The sequence below is a fragment of the Mastigoproctus giganteus genome, chromosome 7 (assembly GCF_048544385.1).
Source record: "Mastigoproctus giganteus isolate SK-2022 chromosome 7, ASM4854438v1, whole genome shotgun sequence".
Lineage (NCBI taxonomy): Eukaryota > Metazoa > Arthropoda > Arachnida > Uropygi > Thelyphonidae > Mastigoproctus > Mastigoproctus giganteus.
This window is the reverse complement of record NC_143581.1, coordinates 33,915,054-33,941,694: the sequence shown is the minus strand read 5'-3', so window position 1 is coordinate 33,941,694 and position 26,641 is coordinate 33,915,054. Positions and strand designations below refer to the sequence as shown.

At 38.2% G+C, this 26,641-nt stretch overlaps 1 protein-coding gene across 5 annotated transcripts in view; it reads right to left on the bottom strand.

The window, feature by feature from the left end:
• The window catches only part of LOC150082806 (casein kinase II subunit alpha), a 193,364-nt gene that overhangs the window by 71,140 nt on the left and 95,583 nt on the right, over positions 1-26,641 (bottom strand). For all 5 annotated transcript variants that reach the window (XR_016547143.1, XR_016547144.1, XM_090376828.1 and 2 more), the window contains exons 10-11: positions 24,610-24,720; positions 1,404-1,505 (exon numbers count right to left, since the gene is read on the bottom strand). Coding sequence is in view for 3 of the 5 variants with exons in the window: in XM_090376828.1 (XP_090232954.1) it covers positions 1,404-1,505; positions 24,610-24,720 (213 nt within the window). In the remaining 2 variants the exon portion in view is untranslated. The remainder of the gene's footprint in view (positions 1-1,403; positions 1,506-24,609; positions 24,721-26,641) is intronic.

Below are 26,641 nucleotides of genomic sequence, written 5' to 3'. Positions count from 1 at the left end.
ATTAAATTTCACACATCACCTTTTGTTTCTTCTTGTTCTTTGCCTGAAAGCAATCCTAACTAGTGGAAATTTGGCCACAAGAACAAAGTGACTGTGCAATTTATGTGCTTTGAATTTTTCATTTTGGAATCACATGAGTGATTTGTTTTAATTCAGCCAAAATTAATAAAAAAAAAATTAAATTATTTACCATGGAAATTTTTTAAACTGTGTTTAACTGATATTTTTAATCAATTTTGCTTTAATATTATGTTTGTTTTAATTTCTGGAAAGTATCATAAGAAGTGTTTTACATATCATATTGAGGTAAATTTCTCTTATTCTTCTAGAAATATATGGATTACTGTACAATTAGGGCAAACTATTCACAGATATTTACCACGGTTGTATTTTTCAATGAAATTAAGAAAAAAATTCCAAGTTTAACACAGTTTTTTGCAAAATAAGGGGAGAGAACAATGGTGTTTTTGCAAAATAAAAAAAAAATCATAATAATAATAAAAAAAAGGGCAACTATGGAATCAACTGCAGTTTGACAGTGAGATGGAGAAGACAGAGTCAAAAAGATAGATTCTCCACTGTTAATCCAGACTTCGCAGCTATGCAATTGGGTTAAGTTTTCGTGCCACAGTTTAATGATTCCCTTTACTTTCTTTGTTACTGTCCTTCTGTAGTAGCTTAGTGAGCATGATACATTGCTATCTGCCACTCATTTCAAGAAGTCTAGGTTCAGTTCCTGTTGATGACTGGAGGAATTCTTAAAGCCCTCTTCAATCAAGGATACAGTTAACCAATCTCAGGCAGAGAACTTTTCCCCTGAGAGATTTTGGCTCACACAACATGCAAACTGTAAGTGAACATGCACTTTTATCTATAAATGCACAATAAGGATATAAGCAACAAGCTCCAGTGCCATTAAAAAATAAAATTTTAAATTTCTTCATTTTGCTAACAGAATTGTATTCAGAGCTCATATTGTACAGAGTAAGTCAGATGTTAAGTTAAAATTAAAATGAGATTTTGTGTGAAATGAGTGTAAACAACAAATCCTACTGGCAAACAGGTTGCTGTTCACAGCAAAGCGATGTGGAAAAGTATCACGAGACTTGTTGACAAGTGTCAAGGCCACACAAGCAGCATTAGATGTATAAGATCAAAAATATTCATTTATGGGGGGGGGAAAGAATGTATACTCATATAAACAAATATTTATATAGCAGCAACTCATAACAGTGAACAAAAATGTTTGACATTTTTTCATTAACTCCCTATACTCAAAGATGTTAATAACCTAAGTGAAAATTTTAAAAAACAACAATAAAACAAAAGTATAAAAGTAAACAAAAAAATTAGTTTCAATTGGAGGGAAGGGATAGAGAGAAAATGTAATAAGCTATACTAACCTGATCATAATTATCATGGCCATGAAAAAAAGGCTCTTTCCGAAAGATCATGCTTGCCAACATACAACCCAAACTCCACATATCCAGAGAATAGTCATACATCTGGAAAAAAAAAAAAAAAAGTTGCCAGATGCAAGATGAATTCATAATTTTGGATTTTTAATTTATTTATTACTGTCATTTTAAAAATATATTTTCAATTTCAAACTTTCAAAATATTGTACAGGCATATCCTGCTTTACGACAATCTGTATTTACAACACTTTTTAATTATACCGTATGCCTTTCCTGAGACACCTGATCTGCACTAATGGCATCTATAACACAGGAAAGAGAAATCAACTGATGTGCACTCCACGTGGCGGACTAAGTTTGCAATTCGCCACCATTGCGTGCTGTTTATCTGCGTTGATTACTGTACAAACTTTTACACCTTATAATATATGTATATATATATTTATGTAATATAATAATTATACATTAATAATGGCAGATAATAGTAAAAGTTAATAAAAGGGAAAAAAAAAAAGAGCCATCAGTCTCACATTAGATACCAAGAGTAAAATTATTCAGTTGAGTGATGATAGTATATCAAACAGTCAGTAGGCTAAACTTACCTTGCCCTATAGTTATTATTGTTCATAAAAACAGAGAAAATTCTAAGTGAAGCGAGAAGTACTAGTCTAGTCAGTACAACAATAATTCGTAAATATTACAATATTATTGCTGATATGGAAAACTTTTAATGGTGTGGATAAATGATCAAACTAGCCACTATGTTCCCTTAAGTCAAGCAATTATCCAGAATAAAGCCCTAACTCTCTTTGCTGACATGAAAGCCAGGAGAGGGGAGGCAGCTAAGGATCCTGAATTTGCTGGCAGTAGAGGCTGGTTTAATAGATTTAAGCACAGGAGCAACCTCGATAACATTAAAGTTCAAGGTGAAGCAGCAAGTGCAGTTACGGAAGCTGCAGCTAATTTTCCTGATGAGCTAGCCATGATGAATGAGATTTTTTAATGTTGACAAAAGTGACTTCTACTGGGGAAAAAATGCATTCAAGAACATTTATAGCAAAGGAAGAGAAGTCAATGTTGGGATTTAAAGTAGCGAAGGATAGGTTACCTTTTTGTTAAGTTCCGATACTGCAAGTGATTTTAAATTGAAGCCTATGCTAATTTATCATTCATAAAACCCAAGAGCTTTAAAGAATTATGCAAAAATCCAGTGTCTTCCTGTTTATTGGAAATCAAATTCATTATAACGCATGAGTTACTGCATCACTTTTTGAAGAGTATTGTTTGTTTATTTGGTTTTTAGGAGCATTAGCAACTAAGGCCATATTGCTCTGGGATGTGCGGTGGTCATTCCCTGACCTTTCCACATCCTCCGTATTTGGTGGTGACGGGCTCGAACCCCGGTCTAATCAAGAAGCGTGTGCTACGCACTGCTGCTCCTTCCCACTTGGCTACGGAGGCGCCGTTTTGAAGAGTAGTTTTCAAATCACTCTGTGCCTGCAGTTAAGGAATACTGTACAGAAAATAAAATTCCCTTCAAAATTTTACTTCTTTTGGCCACCTTAAATCATTAGATGACCTTAACCCAAACATTCAAGTAATTTTTCCCCCTGCAAATATTACTTCATTGCTTCAACCAATGGGCCACGTTGTTATTGCTGAATTTAACTCATATTACCTAAGAACATTTGCTAAGGCTGTAGCTGCAATAGACAGTGAATCTGAAAGTATGCCTAGAGCAAATGTAGTAAAAGAATTCTGGAAAGGCTTCACAATCTTGGATGGCATTAAGACTATTAGGGATGCATATGGGATGAAGTGAAACAGTCACTTAAAGGTGTTTGGAAAAAGTTGCGTCCCCAGTTTACTACCAATGATTTTGAAGGATTTGAAAATCATGTTGAGGAGGCTACTACAAATATTGCAGATGGGCAGTTAGAGCTAGAAGTGGAGCCTAAAGATATTACTGAACTGCTTGGGTCACATTCAGAGTCCCTAAGTAATGAAGATCTTCTAGAACTTGAAGAGCTTAGGAGGAATGAAGGATTCTCATCCTGAGGATGTATCGAATCCCATTCCTAAAGAACTAACTTGCAAGAAACTTTCAAAAGCATTCAGGCTTTTAGAAGGAGCTATGTCCATTTTTGAAAAGGCAGATCCCAATTTTGAAAGAAGTTCCAAAGTAAATGCTGGTATTTTAGATCACTATGCCTGTTATAGAGAAATCTACAGAGAAAAGAAAAGAGCCACAATTAAAACTTCATTGGATTCCTGCTTTCATAAAAGACCAGCATCCGCTCAAATCTTAGATCAGTCTTCAACATCAACTGTAAGTCCTTCAGCATCAGATAGGCCTACAAAAAGTCCATCCAAATCGTCTGCAAGGAAGCAGTTAGCTGTAGATGAAGATCCAGATGATGTAGAATTTGTGCCATTCACTCAAGATTTGCTTCAATAAATTTATATTTTACACAGTGTGTACAAGCAAAGTGAATGTATTCAGGTCATGTAGAAGTGTTTTTATCATTTATTTTGTCAAAATAAAAGTTTTAAAATGATCAATCCCGCTAATCATATCTGCAACCTCCTACTTTTTATATTTTCCTATCTTTTACTCTTACTAATTTTTTAATCCCTTTAATGCTGCCAAACAAAGTTTACATTTTATGTTTGAAGGTCATAAGCCTTTATGCGAAGGTAGAGTGGAGGGAGTTTTGCAATTTTGTAAGTTTTTGCAGTAATATTTAATCGCAGTGTTAACGCTTAATTTTGTGCAACTTTCGAGTATCACATGCATTCGCGAGTGAAAAAAAGTAGTGATCCACTTTAGGACGATTTCCACTTTATGACAAAGACGCAGAGAACCTAACCTGTTTTACTGTGGGGTACGCCCATATAAAATTAAGTAGCTTGCAAATAAGACATAAAACCAATATTTCCCAGTGTGGCACAAAAATAAATGATTTGAAAGATTGATCGTTGTGGTGAAGGTGAGTGGCTGAATATTCTGGTGAAAGTGAGTAACTAGTGAGGTAGATGTGGAAGCCCGAGCTGTTTGTTGTTTGTTATTTGGTTTTTAGGAGCAGTAGCAACTAAGGCCATATTGCTCATTCAGGGATATGCGGTCATTCCCTGACCTTTCCGCATCCTCCGTATTTGGTGGTCACAGACTTGAACCCTGGTCTAATCAAGAAGCGTGTGTGCTACGCACTGCTGCTCCTGCCCACCTGGCTATGGAGGCACCGGAAGCCCCGAGCGGTTGTGGTGAATGTGAGACTAAATGTTCTGGGAAATGTGAATGACTGAATATATCTGAATGAGAATGGCTGAGCACTGTGGTGAATGGGAAACTGAGTTGAGTGAGTGAACAAATGAACGTGTGGATCAATAAATGACTGTGTGCATTACTAGATGAATGTTGAAGTGCATGAGTGAAAATAAGATTAAGAGAGAATGACTAAGATTGACTAATGGCATAAAAATAACTTTTACCCCATTATATTAAGGTCACATAAATGTGTGAATGTCTATTATTTTGACCAATTACTTTAGTTATCCTCTCATATACGCTAGATCAGTGGTTCTCAAAGTGGGTTCAGCTTACTCTTTATAGGGGTGCCGCGACATCAAATTTAGCATTGGCTTACATCGTGGCCACCGCTACAAAAGGTCGTCATCACTAGAAGAAAAGAATTGTCATTATTTTCCTGATATATCTATCAACAGTTTTGAATGGATACAAAATCTGTTTGTTGAATTGACATTAATAAAATGGAGTTAAACCTTAAAGAAGAAGGGGAATAAATACAAATTCGCAATGACCATATGTTGCGATTAAAATACTCTGGAATTTCACTTGAATCCTTTTGGATATAAATTAAGAAGGAATATCCCAACATAGGAGCCAGAGCACTTCAAGTTTTGGTGCAAAAGCATAGAAAACCCCAGTTTGCACAGTTACAAAGTAACTGTGCGAACTGGGGTTTTCTACACTTGTTAATATCAAAACTAAAAAGAGGGAAGTCTGAAGTCAGATGAAAATGAAATGCGAGTATGTTTGTCTAAAATACGCCCAAATATAAACGAACTATGTAAATCGCATCAAGCACATGATTCACATTAATTGTTTTATGTTTTGTTCTCTTTTTAAGAATATATTTTTTTTGTAATAAGCATTTTTTCCTAAAATTAATAAAATTTCAATATATATATATATATATATATATTTTTTTTTTTTTTTTTAATTTTGAATTATTTTAGTTCCTGGATATAAATTAGAAAATGTACTTATTGTTACACATCACGTGCTCTAATACTTCAGCCAACAGAAGCAGTGGATGTCGTGTCCACCCTATTATTATAACAACCATTCTCATGAGTGACAAACGTTGGCAACATTCGCATACGTCACAACCACAAGCTTCAACATCAAACAGTTAACTATTACATCAAGCGGTTCACCATACATGACTAGTACTACACGCCCTTCTGTTCTACGTTCCTAAACTGTCAATTTGACTGTGAAGGTTGCCATAATAACCGAAAGCCATTTGTACTGTATGTATTTAACAATTTAATATTAAACTTGTCATTTATTTATTCTGCCTTCCGTTTCACTCTGTGCTACGTAATAACTCACGGTACTTATTGTTCTAAAAACATCGAATATTATTTATTTAATTTAGATTTTTTCATACAATTTATTATTCTTATAAATACAGAAATTGTGCATAAAATGTGGTATGAGGCCAATTTTAAATAAAAATATTTTAAAAATCCTGTACCAAAAGCCAAATGTTTTTTTTTTTTTTTTCCCATGTATTTTTCAAAAAAAAAAAACCTCCCTCATTCCTTACAAAATATTCTGCCAGGACCCATGTGCCCAGTGCTGGGGGTGCCAGGAATTTTTCATAATGGATTTAGGGTGTCTTCACATTAAAAAGTTTGAGAACCACTGTGCTAGATTAAATGACATTGGTTATTGATATATTACATTTGCCATATTGACTGCACACTCTACCCCCCCCATAAATGGGAACCATAAGCAAGAATATAACCAGTGGAGCAACACTGATGGAACCCATACTGGCCATTGTTGATCAGACGAAAGGTTTCTAGATAATTAACGAATCTATTGGTTAATCGATTTCTCTATTACTGTAGAAAGAGTAGAAGTAATTGCAATGGGATGATAACTGGATGGGGGGATTTGTCACCCTTTTTAGGAACTGGCTGGATAAGAGCAAATTTCCAAGCAGAAGGAAAAACACCTTTGGAATAAGAAAGTGAAAAAAGGTAGCAAAGAACAGAAGTAAGTTCAGGAGCGCAGGTTTTGAGAACAAGTGGAGAAACACCATCAGAACCTGGAGCTTTCTTAGCATCAAGATTTGTCAAAATCCTTCTGACATCCTTTTGACGGAAGACCACAGGAGGCACTGAATGGAGCGTGTTGGGAATGGTGGGAGGTGTTTTACCAAGATCATTAATACATGAGTTGGAAGAAAAATGGGATGCTAGCAGGTCAGCTTTATCCTTGGCAGAAGTGACAACAGAACCATCTGGTTTTGACAGAGGTGGGTACAGAAATGGGCAAAAGTTGAGGCCAATAGCTTTGGCAAGAAACCAGAATGCTCGGCTACCATTAGGGCAAGAAGCAAGTTTTCTACTCTTAGCCTGTTCAAAATCTAGTTTGGACTGATTAATAACTGCTTTACAATTGTTGCGAGCTTTGGTGTAGGCAGAAAATGAAACTGAAGAATTGAAAACAAGCCAATTACAATATGCAATGTTCTTCTCTTGAACAGCCTTAGCACATTTATTGGAAAACAAAGGTTTAGATAAAGGACAAGATTTTAAAGTGGAGTGTGGGATAAAGGATTCCATTCCTACAAGAATAATTTCACTGACACGATCTGAGCAAACATTGACATCAGAAGTTTTGAAACAGTAACCAACCAAGGGAAAAAAATCTCGCAGGTCATCCCATTTTGCATGCTTGTAATGCCAAACAATACGAGGTTGGGAATAGCCATGAGATGAAGACAATCACCAAGTTGTGATCTGAGGTGACTAAAGGACCACTCACTTCGACGGTGTACTTAGAAGGGTTGTTTGTGGAAAAAAGATCAAGCGTGTTGGCTGTATGGTTAGGATTGTCCAGTATTCTTGTAGGTAAATGAACAATCTGTGAAAGGCCATTAGTAATTGCAAAAGCCTCAGCACCTCGACCAGCTGGAGTTGTGAACATTAAAATCACCAAGGAAAATTACCTCACTGTTAGGAAAGTTGGACTGGAGAAAGTCAAGTTGCAAAGAGAAAGTCAAAGAGCTCCAAGTGATTAGTGGAGTTGGGAGAACGGTAGAGACAACAGATGAATTTGACACAATGAGGTAGAGAGATTTTAAGCCAGAGAAGATCAAAGAGAGGAGATTCCAAATTGTCAAGTCTCTGACAGGGAATATCAGAACGGACATATGCACAAGTACCACCTTTGAGGCGAAAGGAATCATACAGCGAATAATTTGGGCATCTGAGATGAGAAGTGGTTGAATTAACCGATAACTGAGATTCTGTCAGAAAAAGTACATGGGGTTTGGCAGACTGCAATTGGAAATGGACATCATTGAGATTAGAATTGAGACCATGTATATTTGTGAAATGAACTAGGAAGTGTTTGGGAGGTTTAAATCTTTTTGCAGATAAGCTTACTCTATTAGTTTCACCATTCATGGTGTATTCAATAGTAAGAAAAAGTGGGGTGGGGGGCGCAAGCTGTATGAAATAATGAAATTTTTGGATATGGTGCACACATGGTAAGAATAGACCCAGATCCTTGATATAACGTGGCCTCGACAATGTCCCCCCACATACACACTACTCGGGCTCCCTCCAGTCACTATCTGGCAGAGTATCTGCCGACAAGCTGATCTGGAAGCCTCCTAAAGAGTTACCAATAGGTTCCGTCTGGTGTACTAACTAGCGGCCAGCCTGCGAACACCGTTTTAGAGCAGCTGTACCCTTGAACTGAAAGGAAGATTGGATCTCGCCACGATGTTCATCGTAACCTCAAAAGTCATCAGTGCATGATGGATGAGATGGGGAAGGGTTGACCAGAACTTAGCTCTGGAGACTAAACATCGGTTCCACCACTTCAAACCTCCAATAAGCAAAGTGGTGGTATTGCACTGGTTGATGAGAGTTATCTACCACTTAGTATTGCCTAGTAACACAGAGGGGCGGCATTCCTCCATGTCGTGTGGGAGCAACACCTCGACCCCTGCTTACGTTGTTTCACACCTGGGTGGTCACCCACCGTGCATGGAAGTAATACTCAGGATTACTAACAGTCCCAACATCATGAAGGTGCAAGCACAAGATTTAGCTGTCACAGACCGGCTGGACTTTGCCAAAATTGGGTCCAGTTGACTTGAATGTATGCTGATGGAATATCAGTTCCATCAGCATTGTAGACTCCCAGTTAGCAAGTACAGCTTGTCTGGCCTATCTGAGAGAATGTCTGTGACAACCTCAAGGGCCAAGTGTCTGCCTCACCCCAATTTTTAAGAAGTTGCTGGCTAGAACACAAGCATACCAGGGTGGAATGCATTGAAATACCAAATCTCCGAGTGTGCCATACACTTTTTTTTTTTTATATAAAAGAACAAGCACACCACGTGTTTAGTTTTAGGAAAACATCTTGGATAGATGTTCCCAATCTAATCAAATGGTCCGAGTTGGACCTGTTCCTTCGGAAGCCATGTGAATGCTGGAGAGGAGATCATTTGTTTTTCTAAATGCAATATAAGATGAGAAGTAATAATTTTATTAATGATTTTGTACTGACAACTAGACAGATATTCCTCAGAGCAATAGTGAAATAATTAGTTGGAAGATGAAGATCCTTTCCTGGATTAGCAAATGCAAGGAGGGCTGCTTCATGCCAAGCATCCAGAAACTAATCTTCAAAAAATATTCTATTTTATGTAGAATGAGTAGGTGATCCATAACTTTTGGAAGGCATTTAGTCATTTCATAATAGACATTGTCCGGCCAAACAGCACTTGCTTTGGCAATTGTTTTAGCTTTATAGTTCTACAGTAATGACAAATGATGCAAGAAAGCAAGCTTATATGGCATCAACCAAAAAAAAAAAGGGGGGGGGGAGTTAATTCATCCATACTCTCTGAGAACTTGTATAGTTCTCCCTTGGATTTATTCAACCCATCCACTTCCACAACAACAGATGAAAGCCTGTTCCAACAATCAACCACCCACTGGCTAAAGGCAAACTTCTACACATCTAAAGCATATGTGTAGTCTCAAGCAAGTGGAAGAATACCATTAACATTCAGCTTACTCAATTCAGTCAAGGCTTTAAACACCTCAATCAGATCTCCCCACAGGTCTTGAATCACCACAATTTGCAGAACTGAAACCTTTCTAGGTAAGAGCAGTCTTTTGTTCTTTTCACCAATTTTGTTGCCCTTCTCTGCACCCATTCCAGCAGATTTACATTCTTCCTAAAGTGAGGTCACCTGGCCTATATACAGTACTCAAGATGTGGTCTGACCATGGCCTTATACAATGGGCGTCTCCTTATCCCTGCAACAAAGTTTCTGTACATCAATGACAAAATTCCATGAGCTGCCGTGGCGGCTCATGGAATTTTGTCATTGATATACAGACAATGCAATAACTGCACAATTAGACAATTTCATGTCTAATTGTGAATCTGCACTGCACAGGCAATTTCATGTCTAACTGCACAATTAACCCCAGGTCTTTTTCATTCTCCACTACCCTGAGTATAGTACCATACAGTTGATAAGTTAACTCTGGGGCTACTGCTACCCATGTGCAGTACCTTGCATTTGACAATTTAAAGCAACTGCTATTTCTTAGCCCAGTGATCCAATTTTCCTAGATTTTGTTGCAGTAGCTCATCCTGATGACTGTTATTAACAACCCTGCCAACCACTGTATCATCTGAAACTTAAACATAAAGCCCACCATACCTTCATCAATATGACTGATAAATATTGAAAACGACATTGGATCCAGCCCTTAACCGTGGGAAACTCCACTAATAAAATTATTCCACGCCCATTAATAACCATTCTCCACTTCTTCCGCTTAGTCATCCCTTTATCCATAGCAGTAACTTGCCCTTAATGCCACATTGCTCCAGTTTGTACAGCAGTCTTTTAAGTGAAACAGTATCAAATGCCTTCCTGAAATCTAAGTGATGATGTCAAAATTATTTTCTGCATCTGGTTCCTTGGTTACTGGATCATAGTGACCTATCAGATTGGTTAGAGAAGACTATCCCTTTACAAATCCATGCTTTGATTGCAGTATATTTGCAAGCCTGTCTAAATGGCACTGTATTACTTCTTTAACCAGTGATTCCATTGCTTTCCCTGGAGAAGATGTTAAACTAACAGGTCTTTATTATTCATGTCACCTTTTGACCTTCTTTATGAACTGGGGATATATTCGCACTTCTCCAGTCCATATAACTTCCCCTGAATCCAAGGATGCTCTCAAATTATGGCTAAGGGTTTGCTTATTTCCTTTGCTGCTTTTCTTAATATAATTGGATAGATTCCCTCTGCCCCAGTTGCCTTTTTTATGTCCATCTTCAACAATTTCTCCTCTATTTTCCTTTCAGTTATTACAAAGTCATTTAGCTCCTTGTTAGAGTTTGATAAACTTCTGGCATCCCCTACCCTAAAGAATTCCTCATGTGTGAATGTAGATGCAAAATAACTATTCATTTTGTCTGCAACTTCAGCAGGGTCATCAACAGTTAACCCATAAACATTAAGTGTCCCAATGTGATTCAACCTTTTCCTTCTACTGTTAATATAAGTATAGAAGTATCCATGCACTTTTCTTCATCTGAGATCCATTTAGGTCTAAGCCTTGAAAAATACAGTGGACTCTTGATTTTCCAGGATAGAGGGTTAAAAACAAATCACGGATAATCCAAAAATACAGAAGTCCCCGACATACGTTCAAGGACTTCTTACTTCATTGAGTTTTACGTAACTCGGGAATGACTAGTAACATATTGCTACTATATTATTATTGACAAATCTGAATTCAGCACGATACTTGTTAATGTTTGACTATTTTCATATATTCTTATTAGTTTAATTTTCTGATCCAAATTGATTACTTTCCTTTTGTTGGTAGATGTACTAGTATCGCTGTCACTTATTCTCTTAGTCGGCACCATGATAACAGTCAAAATGAAATTTTCTGTAAAGAACTTCACAGGGTTAAGGCCAAAACTCACTATTATCACCCTGCACGAGCTCATATTTTACTAAAGCACATTTCTGGAGGTCAACAAAAAACAATTTGCACTTTTAAGTTTTTTGAGTGTTTCTGTTAGCGCAGGTGGAGTTGGGTTTCTGGTCCATAAAGATTTTAAAAACAACATTTTGGAATTCAAAAGCACATCACCAAGGGTGTCAAGACCAATACTCAAGGTTTCTAAGAGATACAAGCTAAAGGTTATAATGATTTATGCATTTATGCACCAACATTGAGCAATGATGATGAAGAGGTTGAAGAAATGTACACCGAAATTGAGTCTTCTAGATGAGCAGAAAACCCACTACACTATTATCATGGGGGACTTCAATGCTAAGGTTGGAAGAAGACAAAACAGTGCAGAAAGGGGAACTATAGGAAATTTTGGAATTGGTGGAAGAAATGAAAGAGGTGAAAGACTTGTGGAATTTGCAGAATCTCAAGGACTGTTAGTAATGAACACTTTTTTTTCAAGAAAAAGGTGAATAGAAAGTGGACATGGAAGACTCCAAATGGATTAACAACTAATGAAATCGACTTCATCCTCACTAACAGAAGATATATTGTGAATGATGTTACCGTCCTGAATAAGGTAAATGTTGGAAGTGATCACAGAATGGTAAGATGTACACTTTATATAGATGTAGGAAAGGAAAAAACTGACTTGAGTAAATACAAAGGTCTTTGAAATAACAGAAGAGGAGAAAAAGCAGTATGTACTGGAACTTAAGAACAAGTTTGAGCTTCTGCAGACTGCTCAGGACCAAGATATCGACAAGGAATATTACAACTTTCTGAAAGTGATAAAGCCCAAGAAGCCTATAGGGAAAAAGAAATCCAAAGAAGAAAAAATTAGTCAAGAAACACTTGCCATGATGAACCGAAGACGACAAATGAAGAGCAAGAAAAACACTGACGGAGAAAATTGATTATACTGAGTTATGCAAAGCCATTAGAAAGAGACTCAGAGGACATAAGAAAATTTAATACAAGAATTAGAACAAGCATTAAAGGAAAACAAAGGATTTAAATCAGCAACCATGAGCAGTAATACAGAAAGACTACTGAAACTGAAGAATAGCAACGGTGTACTTATGAATAGCAGAGAAGGCATAATTCAAATAGCAGAAGACTACTATAAAGAGTTATATATAAGGAGCGAGGGAATGATGCCAGCAGTGGGGAAGATGGATCGCAAATTAGTAACACATACAACATACCCAATATCCTTCCTGATGAGGTAAAACATGTGTTGAAGAAAATGAAGAATGAAGTTACTGTAGAGTTGTTAAAATTGGGAGGAAGAGACATGACACAAACTGGCAACTCTTCACAAAATACATTAGAAAAGGTGTGGCACCTAAGGAGTGGAATAATGCAATCATAGTTTTGCTGCACAAGAAAGGAGATAAATCAGAAATTGGAAATTATAGACCAATTAGCTTGTTATCCCATATCTACAAGTTGTTCACAAGGGTCATTACTAACAGATTAGAAAGAATACTTAATGAGAATCAACCGAAAGAGCAAGCTGGTTTTAGGACAGGTTCTCAACTACGGATCACCTTCACGTAATGTCACAGCTAATGGAGAAAGCAAATGAATATAAAACACCATTATGCCTGGCATTTGTGGATTATGAAAAGGCATTTGACTCCATACAGCAGAAGGCAATGTTTTGGGCACTAAAAAGACAAGGCATAAATACGTCACATATTATGATTTTGAAGAAAATATATGAGAGTGCCACCTCCTTTATTAGACTAGACAAAGACAGTAGGAAATTTAAAATCGAGAAAGGAGTTCAACAAGGAGACACAATATCTCCAATGTTGCTTACTGCTGCCCTTGAGGAAGCTTTCAGAAGATCAGACTGGTTGCAGAAATTCCAGCTATCAGTATTATCGGAAATGCAATTAGATCGAGTTTACTACCAGTTTATAACAGATTCCACTAGCAGAAACGCAACTGGACATTGTTTTATGGTAGTAACCCCCAGAAATGTGCTTTAGTAAAATGTGAGCTAGTGAGGTGTTCATAGTGTCTCTGCCTTTAAGGTGTTGTTTATTCAGTTGCTACACGCATGCAGCTTTGTTTATGTGTAACAAGCGTGCCTCCTCATTTTGTAATTGTGCTTTATTCCCTAAAAATGAGTAAAATACTTAAAAGTTGTGATAAGGAAGCATCTTGGTGAAGACGCTACAGATTCAGAGAGAAAAAGAAAAGCAATATCGATAAACAGAGATAGACTGGGTCAAAAATTCTTACCCGGGGAAATTTGTAGTGGCCTCATACTATCATTTATGGCCAAAATTACACCAGCCCCAGGCCCACCAGGGTTTCCCCGGTAAGGCTTATGGCCAACCCGCCTCTGTCGATAGAGAAAAAATATGAAATTGTGAAACGCTTTGAGCGAAATGAAAGACCATGTGATATTGCACGTGCTACAGGCCTAAATAAAGCAATGCCGAGAATTAGAAAGAATGCAGAGAAAATAAAAACAACTTTCATTGCAGGAACAATTCAAAGTGTAATTAAAATCCATTAGATCAAGACAAAGAATTGGAAGAGATGGAACGGCTGTCATCTGTTTGGATAGAAAATCAAACAAAAAACAAGTTTGCTTACGATAGAAGCAAAAGCATTAGCAATATTTTGGTTACAAATGTGTGTTCAATCTTTGGTGGTCGGCATCTAACCCTATTTTTCCCATAGGGCCTGTTTATATTGCACGAGGACTGTATAACTATCGTGCTATACGAGGACTGACTGTACTTATCTGGGACAAGTCATTAGCTATAATAATGATAAATGGATGGAAGTCAAGAGAAGAATAAATTTTGGATGGATAGCATTCAGGAAATATAGTCACATACTGAGGAGCAATATTCTAATTTGTCTGAAACGTAAATAATGAACCAATGTATACTCCCCACCATGACTTATGGAAGTGAAACTTGGGCACTCACCAAAAGAATGGAAGAGAAGCTGAGAACTACACAGCGAAGAATGGAACGAATTATATTGGGAATCAGACTGTTAGATAAAAAGAGCAACACATGAATTAGGCAGCAAACTCAAGTAACAGATGGACTAAGAAAATAACAGAATGATACCCAAGAGGAACTAAGAGAAAACCTGGAAGATAACAACGGAGACGCACAGATGAAATTCATGAGTTGGTGGGTAGTAAATGGATGGCCAGTGCACAAAACAGAAGGAACTGGAAAGTTGCTGGAGGGCTTCATCCTGCAGTGGATTGAAAATGGCTGATGATGATCAACCTGTGAATAGAGTATATATGTATTATTGCAATAATATACAGGGTGTTTCAGTTAAACGTTTCAGAACTTCTAAGAGGGGTAGGGTACATCCTGACAACTCGAAATCATATAGCAATGTGGGGTCGGAAATGCTTTCCTGAAGCGGTGTTGTACACAGAAGAACCATAAAGAAAAGAGACCGTAAGTGAGAAATCGTTTTAATAATACATGAAAAGAAGCAAAAGGTACATGGATTAAAGTAAGTGTTCGAAGTTTCTTCCACGGGCTACAATGCACGCCTTACATCTCCGACGCATGAACATCCGAACATTCTGGAATACTCCAGGCGAATTTCGAATTTCTTCGGCAGCTACTGCGATTCTTGCAACCAGCTCCTCAGCATTGTCAACAGGGGTGTCATAAACTAGCGATTTCATATGACCCCAGAAATAAAAATCAAGACATGATAGGTCGGGTGACCGAGCAGGCCAACGCACGGGACCACCACGTCCGATCCACTGTTGACCAAATGTGACATCCAGGTAGTTACGAACATCTCCGCTATAATGGGCAGGGGCTCCATCGTGTTGGAACCACATTGTCTGTTGCGTCGAGGCAGAAATCCGTTCATCTCTCAAAAGTTGTGGCAATACTTGCTGCAGAAAGATCAAGTAGATAGGTCCGGTTAGACGACACGGTAACAGGTAAGGTCCGATGAGGTGATCTCCCATAATACCGGCCCATACATTGACCAAAAATCGAATCTGTGCTGCACGACGTCGTATTGCATGCGGGTTCTCGACCGCCCAGATATGGTCGTTATGCGTGTTGAAAATTCCTTCCCTTGTGAAGGATGCCTCATCGGAAAACAACACTTCAGCAGGAAAAAGGGGATTTGTAGCACATTTTCCAAGGTACCACTGTGCGAAAGCAATACGAGGTGCATAATCCTCCGGTTGCTGTGTCTGGACACGCTGCACGTGAAACGGATGCATGTCTTGTTCTCGGAGAATCCTCCAGACGCTGCAATGGGAAACCCCGACTGCGTTTGCTAGACTTCGTGTACTCGTTCTTGGATTCCCCTGTACATGCTGCAGCACATTCTGTTCGACGGCTAGAGTCCGTGCTGTTCTTACCCTGTCCCTGTCAGCTCTTTCAAATGAACCTCTCTCAGCTAACCTCTGGTGCAGTCTTGCAAAGAAATTATAACTGGGAATACGCCTCGTCGGATATCGTTCCGCGTACAAACGCTGTGCGGCTGGCCCACTACAATTTGCAGCCCCGTACGCCAAATGCATATCGGCTAACTCTGCGTTCGTGTAATCATCCATCCTACTAACTTGGCGTTCTTGTTCAAGAAATTCGAAATTCGCCTGGAGTATTCCAGAATGTTCGGATGTCCATGCGTCGGAGATGTGAGGCGTGCATTGTAGCCCGTGGAAGAAACTTCGAACAGTAACTTTAATCCATGTACCTTTTGCTTCTTTTCATGTATTATTAAAACGATTTCTCACTTACGGTCTCTTTTCTTTATGGTGCTTCTGTGTACAACACCGCTTCAGGAAAGCATTTCCGACCCCACATTGCTATATGATTTCGAGTTGTCAGGATGTACCCTACCTCTCTTAGAAGTTCTGAAACGTTTAATTGAAACACCCTGTATATATGAGAATACTACACTAAACCATATATATATATGGTTTAGCGTAGTATTCTCAAATTAAGCTGAATTTAAACAAAAATCCAACTCAGACTAGAGCAGCAAAATAAGCCACTCAAGGTAGCTGGAGTGCTTGCAGCTCAGGGAGAGCACTGAAGAGGGGGGTAGTTTTCTTATGAATCATGGCCTGACAAAATGTGGTACTTCAATGTTTGCAGACCTATCTAACTGGACATAATATAACCAACGAGGATGCCCTTGCATGTGTTCGGTACAACAGAGTAAGAGGAGATTAAGTGCAACCTCAACATTAAGATGGGTATTTATGAGATTATGAACCCTTGAAGGAATTAAAATGGGGGGGGGGGGTGTGGCCTCAAGCTTTCAGCTACATCTTAACAACATAGTTTACACTCATACATACAATGTGGCAGCAATCCCAAAGGCAGAATGTACAGGTACCACAAGAGGTAGTTATTGTTAATTACTTTACTGTCAGTGACTAAAGTGGTCTCAAACAGTTTTTAAACTGTTTGAGACCACTCACTGACTTGTGTCAGTGAAGAAAAAAGCACGGGATGAATATAAATCGTGATACAGAAGCCTACGGTAAACAAAACTAGTCTGCAATCAAGTCACAAAGGAGGGAAGGCAAGCTAAGGCAAACTGAGAAGTCTCTGCCAAAGGAAAACAATAAAGACTTCTTTACTTTAGTAAACACCGAAAGGAAGGGGATGAATCACATTGATCCACTAGATATGAATAGTTTAACTGTTGATAATCCTGCTCAGGTTGCTAACAAATTGAGTAGGTATTCCGCATCTACAGTTGTACACAAGAAATTCTTTAGTGAAGGGGATGCCAGAAGTTTATCAAATTCCAACAGAAAGATAAATGATTTTGTGATAACTGATAAGAAATTGGAAGAGAAATTGTTGAAGCTAAATATAAAAAAGGCATCTGGGGCAGATGATTCTATCCAATTATATTAAGGGAGGCATTAAAGGAAGTAAGCAAACCTTTATCCATAATTATGGCAACACCTTTGGATTCAGGGTAGGTCTCTGGGGTTTCAAAAAGTGCCAATTCAAAGAAGGGAATCAAAGGGTGATATGATTTATTAGAGACTTTGGAAAAATAACGGAGTCATTAGTTATACCTCAGTCATGGATTTGTTAAAGGGGGGGGGGGGGGGATCTTGTCTGACCAATCTGAATGGATACTATGATGCAGTAACAAAGGAACTGGATGCCAATAATAATTTTGATATCATATGCTTTGATTTCAGAAAAGCTTTTGATTCTGTTGCAAATAAGATCATTTTATAAATTGGAGTGGTGTGGCATTAAGGAATAAGTTACAGGGATAACAGGATGATTGAGTGGCAGAAGATACTGGTTATCAATGGACACTGCTTTTTGTGGACTAATGGTATCAGTGAAGACTCCAGGGTTCAGTGTTGGTCCCATTGTTGTCTTCAATATTTTTAATGATACTGACAAAGACATATCAGGCTCAATTTCTAAGTTTGCAAATGATATAAAGGTTGGCACTGTGGTTAATGAGGGTAATTAGGTATGATAACTACAAGATCTAGAAAAATTAAGCAGAGGGGCTAAGAAATGGCCTTTGAAGTTTAAAATTGACAAATGCAAGGTACTGCATATGGATAGCAATAATCCCAGATTAACATACCAATTTTGTGGTGGTAGTAGTAGTAGTAGTAGTAGTGGCACATGATGCAAGAAAGCAAGTGTAGGAGCTTATGCAGCATCAGCCAAAAAAAAAAAAAAAAAAAAATCATCACACCATTCCCTCCAAATGCCTGTCCAGTTCCTCCTTAAATTTATTTAACCTATCAACTTCCACAACGACAGATGGAAGTTTGTTCCAGCAATTAACCACCCGCTGGCTAAAGGCAAATTTCCGCACATCTATTCTACATCTGTCCTTTCTTAATTTGAACTTATGTCCCCGTAGGTTCGTAATCTGAACAAGTGGAAGGATCCCATCAGAATTCAGCGTGCTCAACCCATTCAAGGCCTTATACACCTCAATCAGATCACCGCGCAGGTGCCTAGTCTCCAGCCACTGCAATTTGCAGAACTTAAGCCTCTCTTGGTAAGAGAATCCCTTCATTCCCCTCACCAATCGTGTTGCTCTTCTCTGTACACGCTCAAGCAAATCTACATCCTTCCTAAAATGAGGCCTCCAGACTTGTACGCAATACTCAAGGCGTGGCCTGACCATTGCCTTATACAGAGGGACAATCACCTCCTTTTCCCTGCTAGCAAAATTCCTATATATCATTGACAAAACCCCATGACCTGCCCTAGCAGCCTGTCTGCATTGCTCAGAAAACTTCATATCTGACTGCACAATTACTCCCAGGTCTTTTTCATTTTCTACCACCTTAAGTGTAGTACCACACAGTTGGTACGTTTCTCTGGGGTTACTTCTACCCATATGCAGTACTTTGCATTTGTCAAGGTTGAACTTCAGTTGCCACTTCTTAGCCCATCTGCCCAAATTATCTAGATCCTGTTGCAGTAGCACACTGCCATCACTGTCATTAACAACCCTGCCAACCTTTGTGTCATCTGCAAACTTCGACATTAAGCCTGATATACCTTCATCAATATCATTGATAAATACACAAAACAACAGTGGACCCAACACCGAACCCTGTGGGACTCCACTAATAACATTAGTCCACGAAGAGCAGCACCCATTGATTACCACCCTCTGTCTTCTCCCACTTAACCATGCTTTTATCCATTGTAGCAACTTACCCTTAATACCATTCTGCTCCAATTTGTACAGTAGTCTTCCATGCGCAACAGTGTCAAAAGCTTTCCTGAAATCCAAGTATATGATATCAAAATTATTTTTCGCATCCAGTTCCTTTGTGACCACATCATAATAACCAATCAAATTTGTCAGACAAGACTTTCCCTTAACAAACCCATGCTGTGTTTGAATTATTGCTGCAGTCTTGTCTAGATGATCCTGCAATGCATCTTTAACCAGTGACTCCATTATTTTACCCGGAACAGAAGTTAAACTAACTGGTCTGTAATTACTCGTGTCACCCTTCGATCCACCTTTGTGAATTGGGGACACATTTGCACATCTCCAGTCCGTGGGAACCTCCCCTGAGTCCAAGGATGCTCTCATAATTATGGCTAAGGGTTTGCTTAGTTGCTTTGCCGCCTCCTTTAAAATAACTGGATAGATCCCATCCACCCCAGGTGCCTTTCTTATGTTTAACTTCAACAATTTCTCCTCCACTTTGCTCTCAGTTATTACAAAATCATTAAGCACACTGCTACAATTTGATAACCTTCTTCCATTTTCAAACTGTAATAATTCCTCACGTGTGAATGTAGATGCAAAATACTCATTCAGTTTGTTTGCTATCGGAGCAGGATCATCAACAGTCGTACCATCGATGTCAAGTGGACCAATCATATTCATCCCCTTCCTTTTAGAGTTTATATAAGTAAAGAAATCCTTGCTGTTTTTCTTAGCATCCTTTGCCAAAGATTTCTCGTAATCCGCCTTCGCCTGCCGAACCTCCTTTGTGACCTGATTACAGACTAGCTTATATCTGCCACAGGCTTCTGCGTCACCTGATAATTTATATGCATCCCATGCATTTTTCTTCTCTGTCACGAGTCTCATTAGTTCATTTGATAACCATTTAGGCCTAAACCTTGAACGATATTTCTTAATCGGTATATAAAGTCTAGTAGCTTCCACGATTAATTCCTTGAATGCTTCCCACTTAGAATTTACTGTTGGTAACATCGTCAGTTGATCCCACTGTACAGAATTTAAAAACTGTCTGAGACCACTGTACTCCCCTTTACAGAAGCAAAAACCCTTTCCTTTACCCCTGACGGTAGTTACCTCTTTGAGTAAATCCCACTTCAGCACACTGTGATCACTGCCACCTAGTGGTTCCTTTATCTGCAAATTCTTAATACACGAATGATCACTGCTGATAACCAGATCAAGAGTGTTACTTTCTCTGGTTGCCTCTCGAACATGCTGCTGCAGAAAACAATCATCCAATAAATCCACAAAAGTCTGACTGGTGTGTGAGTGACCAACCCACAAGTTCCAGTCAATATCTGGGAAGTTAAAATCCCCCATTATAAGACATTCAGATTTACTGGCCCACTATTTCTCTGTACAATTGTTCATTGTACTCATTCAAGTCATTAGGCCTATAACACACTCCTACCCTTATTTTTCCTTTCGCAGTGCTTATCTCGCACCAAACTGACTCAACAGAGCACTGTTCATCTATATTAACTGGGTACACTTCCTTTGATTTTACGTTTTTCTTAATTAACAGCATAACACCCCCTCCCTTTATGTCCTGTCTATCCTTTCTGTACACATTGTACTCCCCAAATTCCAGTTCTGCATTCCTTATATCTTTGTGACACCACGTCTCTGCTATCCCAACAATATCCGCCTTTGATGTCTTGACCAACACTTCAAATTCATCAAATTTATTTACTATACTTCTAGCATTGGTATACATGCAAGCATACATGCTCCTATGCCTATTCCTTGTTACCCTAACACATCCCATATACCCAACTATTCCATGATGACTGCCATCCGTCCCTGAAACCCCCAACACCCCTCGCTCCAGGTCGCTTCTTATTCTAATAGAAGTTGTGCAAGAATCACCTTCACCTCTGCCTGCGGTTACTGTTAAACTATTAGTCTTTGTATCCCCCCAAACTAGCAGTTTTCGACCCACCTAACACTGCCTCGATAGCATCAGCAAATATTCTTGCACCCTTTCTATTTAAGTGTATCCCATCCCTGTAGAAGCAATCTCTCCTGTTAACAAGTACAGTCCAGGCTGAAAAAAATTCTACCCCTTGAGCCTTGCACAATCCTTCCAGGGCCGAATTGATCGACAAGGCTCTCATCATGTACTCCCTCCTATCGTGTCTGGGCAGAATTGCAGACACTTTCAAATTCAACCCTATTTCACGGCTTTTTTTCAACAGTGACCTGTACTTGTTGAGTAATTCCGCCGGTCTCCTACTCTTAATATCATTAGTGCCAACGTGTACAACTACATCACCTTTTGTGCCCTTGAAAGATGATATCCGCTCTACAACGTCATCAACCTTTGCCCCTGGCAGACATACCCTGGTCCTGTTCCACCTATCCTTTTTACAAAGGATGTTCCCCGTTTCCCTGACAATAGAGTCACCAACAACAACTAGTTCCTGTGGGACCAGCGCATTCTGCCTTAGGGGTTGCCGCTGTGTTGCGCGATGACCAAGTGCAAGCTCTGGCATTGATGTGGGCAGCTGAGAGCCTGATGGGCCCCTCAATTTACTTCCTTCGAGGGCATCCACCCTGTCCTTCAAGCTCTCATATAGGCCCATAAGAACGCTGAGTTGTTGCCTGATTTCGATACACTCCTTGCATCGCGCACACACAAAGACATCCCCCATGGCAATATCATGTTCCGTTCCAGAGAGTTCGGCAAACATTTCACAAGTTGCACATTTCTTTAGGATGTGATGCGTTGGAGAATTGCCCCCCTCAGTTCTCCCCCGAGTCACAGCACTCCTGCCACTTTGTGCCCGTTGCTTTGCTGCTCTAGTTTGGGGCATGGTAGTTTAAATTAAAAAAAATCAATAAATTAAATGTCAGTAGTATTTGAATAGAAACTATTAAATAGAAACAGTGAAGCGTATTACTATATAAGTATGCGTTAGAACTACCTAGCTACCTCAATTAAAAAATTTGAATTCCCTACCACTATATCCAAAAACAATGGCTACAAAAATGGAACGAAATAACAGTTTTACCTATCGTAAGTAAAATCCACAAAAACTCTTTATCTAAATTAAAAATAAAAAATAACCAGCGTAACTATAACTATATGACTACGTATTAAGTACAATATAAAATAACAATCATGTAAATAACAGGTAAACACTTATCGTTTTTGCAGAGCCTGTAACTGATAGCTGTAACTTTAAAGAGATTCAGCGCCCTCTCCCCAGTACACTGAGGTAGTGAAAAATTAAAAAAGATCTAGGGATAACTACAGTGCAGACAGGTTGCCAGAACAGCTCATGAGGTTTTGTCAATGCTATACAGAAATTTTGCTAGTAGGATAAGTAGGTGATCATCTCATTGTATAAGACAATAGTCAGGCTTGATAATTGATCTTGATACTGCATACAGGTCTGGAGCTTAATTTTAGTTTCTTCTTCTTCAGTTTGTCTGTTGGAACAGATACAGGGAAGGGAAAACAAGAATGGTGAAGGTACAAAATGGTGCATTTACCTAAAAAGTGCTTCATTTCTGCAACTGCAACTTGAGAGATCTGATCAAGGTGTTTAAGGCTTTGAATGGATTGAGTAAGATCAATGCTCATGGCAATTTTCTTCAGACTACATACAAAGGGACAAATTCAAAACAGATGTGCAGAAATTTGCCTTCAGCCAGAGGGTAATTTGAATAAATTCATGGAAGTGCTAGACAAACAACTGGAGGGGATGGATAGGTGGTGTGTGTGTGTGGCTAATGCTGTACACTACTAATACACTTCAAGAAGATCCCATTCCAAGATTATGCCTCAATAAAGATAAGTGATATACAATACCACTTATTTTTGAAGATAACCCTGCTGTCTAATCTTTCTTCTGTGTTCCGAACCTTCAGTCCACATGGTACTGAAGTATTACAGGTTCTAATACCTTTCATGTCACCATTAAAAAAAATTTTTTTTTGAAAGAATAACAGAATTTCCCACCCTTTAAACATAACATTAAATTCAAGAGTTCAAACTACATTTTACTTCCAATATACCAATATCTGTGCAGCCAGAAATAAACAATTATGAGAGATGGTCCAAAAAGTAAGGCACTGCAGGATGTATTGATAGTTTATTATTTACAGAGATGACTGTTACAGGCATGCAAACATTGTAACAGTAATGTCTTATGTAATCACCACTCCTCAGACACTTATCTAGTAAGAAAACTAGTGCATCAAAACTCTTCACGTAAAGAAATCTAAGTCAAGCACCTTTCATCAGGTTGTCGCTACCACAATAATACCATATCACTCACAAACTACACACCTGATAAATGCTATGGAGTGATTTAAAAAGATGAAAAGGTGAGGATGCCAAGTCAGGATTGTGCTTAGGATGCTGCAACAACCCAACCTGCACTGCTAGAACCACTGTTGGGTCTGCCAGACTATATGTGGAGCACAATATCTTACATTTTTACTGGTCTCTTTTGATGAACTGCTTCACTAATTTTATTCAGTTTTCACATTAATGGGATGCACTGATTTGCACTGTTTCACCCACAAGGAGAAAGTCCACCAAAATGAAAGGCAACCTGCACAGGTTGCCATAATTTCTTTTGTTTATGTGAATTTGAATTTTTTTTTGTTGGTAAGGAAAATGGTTTGTTTCCATGCTACTAAGTCCATTTTGACTTGTGAAATGATGGACCCGGGTTTCATCCTCAGTGACGATAATGTTCAAGAACCTATGGTGATGAGTCCTACATAAAACAAACCACTTCATGGACTCTGGATTGAATTCCAATCTAAATGTGACCATTCGGTTCAATGTCTGAACTGGAATACATCAACACACAAGCCTTTTTCCTGGTTATAATGTGCTTTCCATATACAGCAATAAGCTGCTGATGAATGTGGTAGTATATTGTCCTCTTCATCCAAAAAATAAACACTTCTCACCTCTCTATTTGTTCAATTTTTCACTCATTTTCATTCTGCTTCACAAATTTATTACAAATGGTGATAAATTCCATTTGTGAAAATGTACCATGCCTGGTTGCACCTCACCTTTGGCATATCTCTCATATAATCAATAAATGAATCCAACTGAAGCTTAGTTAGGAAATTTGAGGCTTACTTGATAATCAACTAATAATTCTGGACCTTTAAAGTACCGTGATGCAACTCGTACATTATACTCTTGCCCAGGGTGATAAAATTCAGCTAGACCCCAATCGATAAGACGCAGCTGCAAAAGAACAGAAATATGATTACAAGAGATTCTCTCTCTCAGGCATCACTTACAAATATGCAGTTTGTGTATAAACAGACAGAAGAGTGAAAGTATTTTTTATATTACATTTATTTTCCCACAAGAATAATATAACTGTTAGCCAAAATCCTTAATGAAGTATAAGCTCAGCTATCCAGCTTCTATCAGGATTAGCAGATGCCAATTACACAAGAATCATCCTTATACAAGCCTACATTAAACAATTAAATAAAAAAAAATAAATAAAGGTAGGTAACCTTCTTAGGTTACTGCATGTAAATCAATAATGCATATATCAATGTATACAAATATTTTATTCTTCCGTTTAATCTTGACCCAGCAGTAGTATCACCCATTTTGTAACAAGTGAAAGTGCATAGTCATTTTAATTATTTCATGAATTCTTAATAATTTTAAATTTTATAAATGCTGTTTTTTTTTTTTTTTGGCCACTAGCAACATTTATTAATTTTAATGAAACAATTTATTAATTTTGCTTAAAATTTTGCTTAAAACAGAAATGAATGTGAAACTATTAAGCACTACCAAATTTGACCTGCCGAAAAGATTTATTGCACAAAGTTTTGGCATTATTCCAGAACAATAAATTTATACAATATTTAAGAGAATACTTTGAAATTAACATTTTTCAATGAAAAAATGAATTATTATTTCTGCCTATGTACAAAAAATAGAAATATTTTAATTTTTGAAGCTCTTGTGACATTCATTGTGAAAATTCTGGATGACTCAGACACATATTGATGGCAATACTTACAGTACACACATTCACATACAATTATAAAAATATAAACCAATCCCATGGCACTTGGTACCATACCCCATAAGAGGATAGAAAAAACCCACAAGGAGAAAGAGATAAAAAAAATAAGCCAAAACCATTTTAATATAATAATTCAAACAAAACTAAACTATAATAACTTCCATTGTGATGAAAGTTGTTCCAGTACACGACAAAGTGGACACAGTCAGGCAAAATAAATAATTAAATTTTCTGTTTATACTCCGGGGATGACCACACAGTCAGAGAAGTGTGGAAAATTGAATAACAAATGATAATGTGAGGTCTCTCATGTGACTTTCAAGGTTCATACAAAGTGTATAGAACATACAAGATAAATGATGCCAATAAGAAAGTAAAAAAGTTACGACCAATAATCCCCAACCACTGAGTCACCAGCAACAAATATTTTCCTAAAGTGACAGGAAAATGTGCTTTTATATCAAACTACTGACTAGTAGTAGTAGGGTTTAGGAGCATCAGGGACTAAGGCCATATTGCTCCATGTACAGTGGCAGACAAAAAAACTAACATTTGTAGTGAAACGTATAAGATATTGTTTGATTACAGTCATTTTGTTTGTAGCAAAGCAAAGGTATTGCATCAGATCAGACAGCAATTGCAAGGTATTGCATTAGCCGTTTCTTTTAATATGGCGTTGGAAGGGTATATGTGCTCATTAGTATCCTGTTTTGCAGAGGTGTAAGTATGGCTCCATATGTTCAGTTGACACCAAGAAAAAAAAAAGGGTAGCTATCGCTCTGTCCCAGGAAAGGCTTTCTATGCATGCTATCGCTGATAAAATAGGCTGCCACCAGTCAAACATATCCCGGGTGCTGAAACCAGTGATGTGAAGAGAAGACCTGGATCAGGATTACGCCTTCCAAAGATCGATATTTGAAACGAATATGCCTTCGTAATCGCCATGCTAGTGCTCCTGATCAAAAACTGGAATTTGAGATGGCCTCTGGTGTTGAAACAAGTGCATGAACTATCCAAAGACAGCTTTCGGAATGTGGTCTGCATGCCTATTGGCCCAAAAAGAAGCCTTTGTTGACCCAACAAATGAGGAAGAAGCAACTTGCGTGGGCTAAG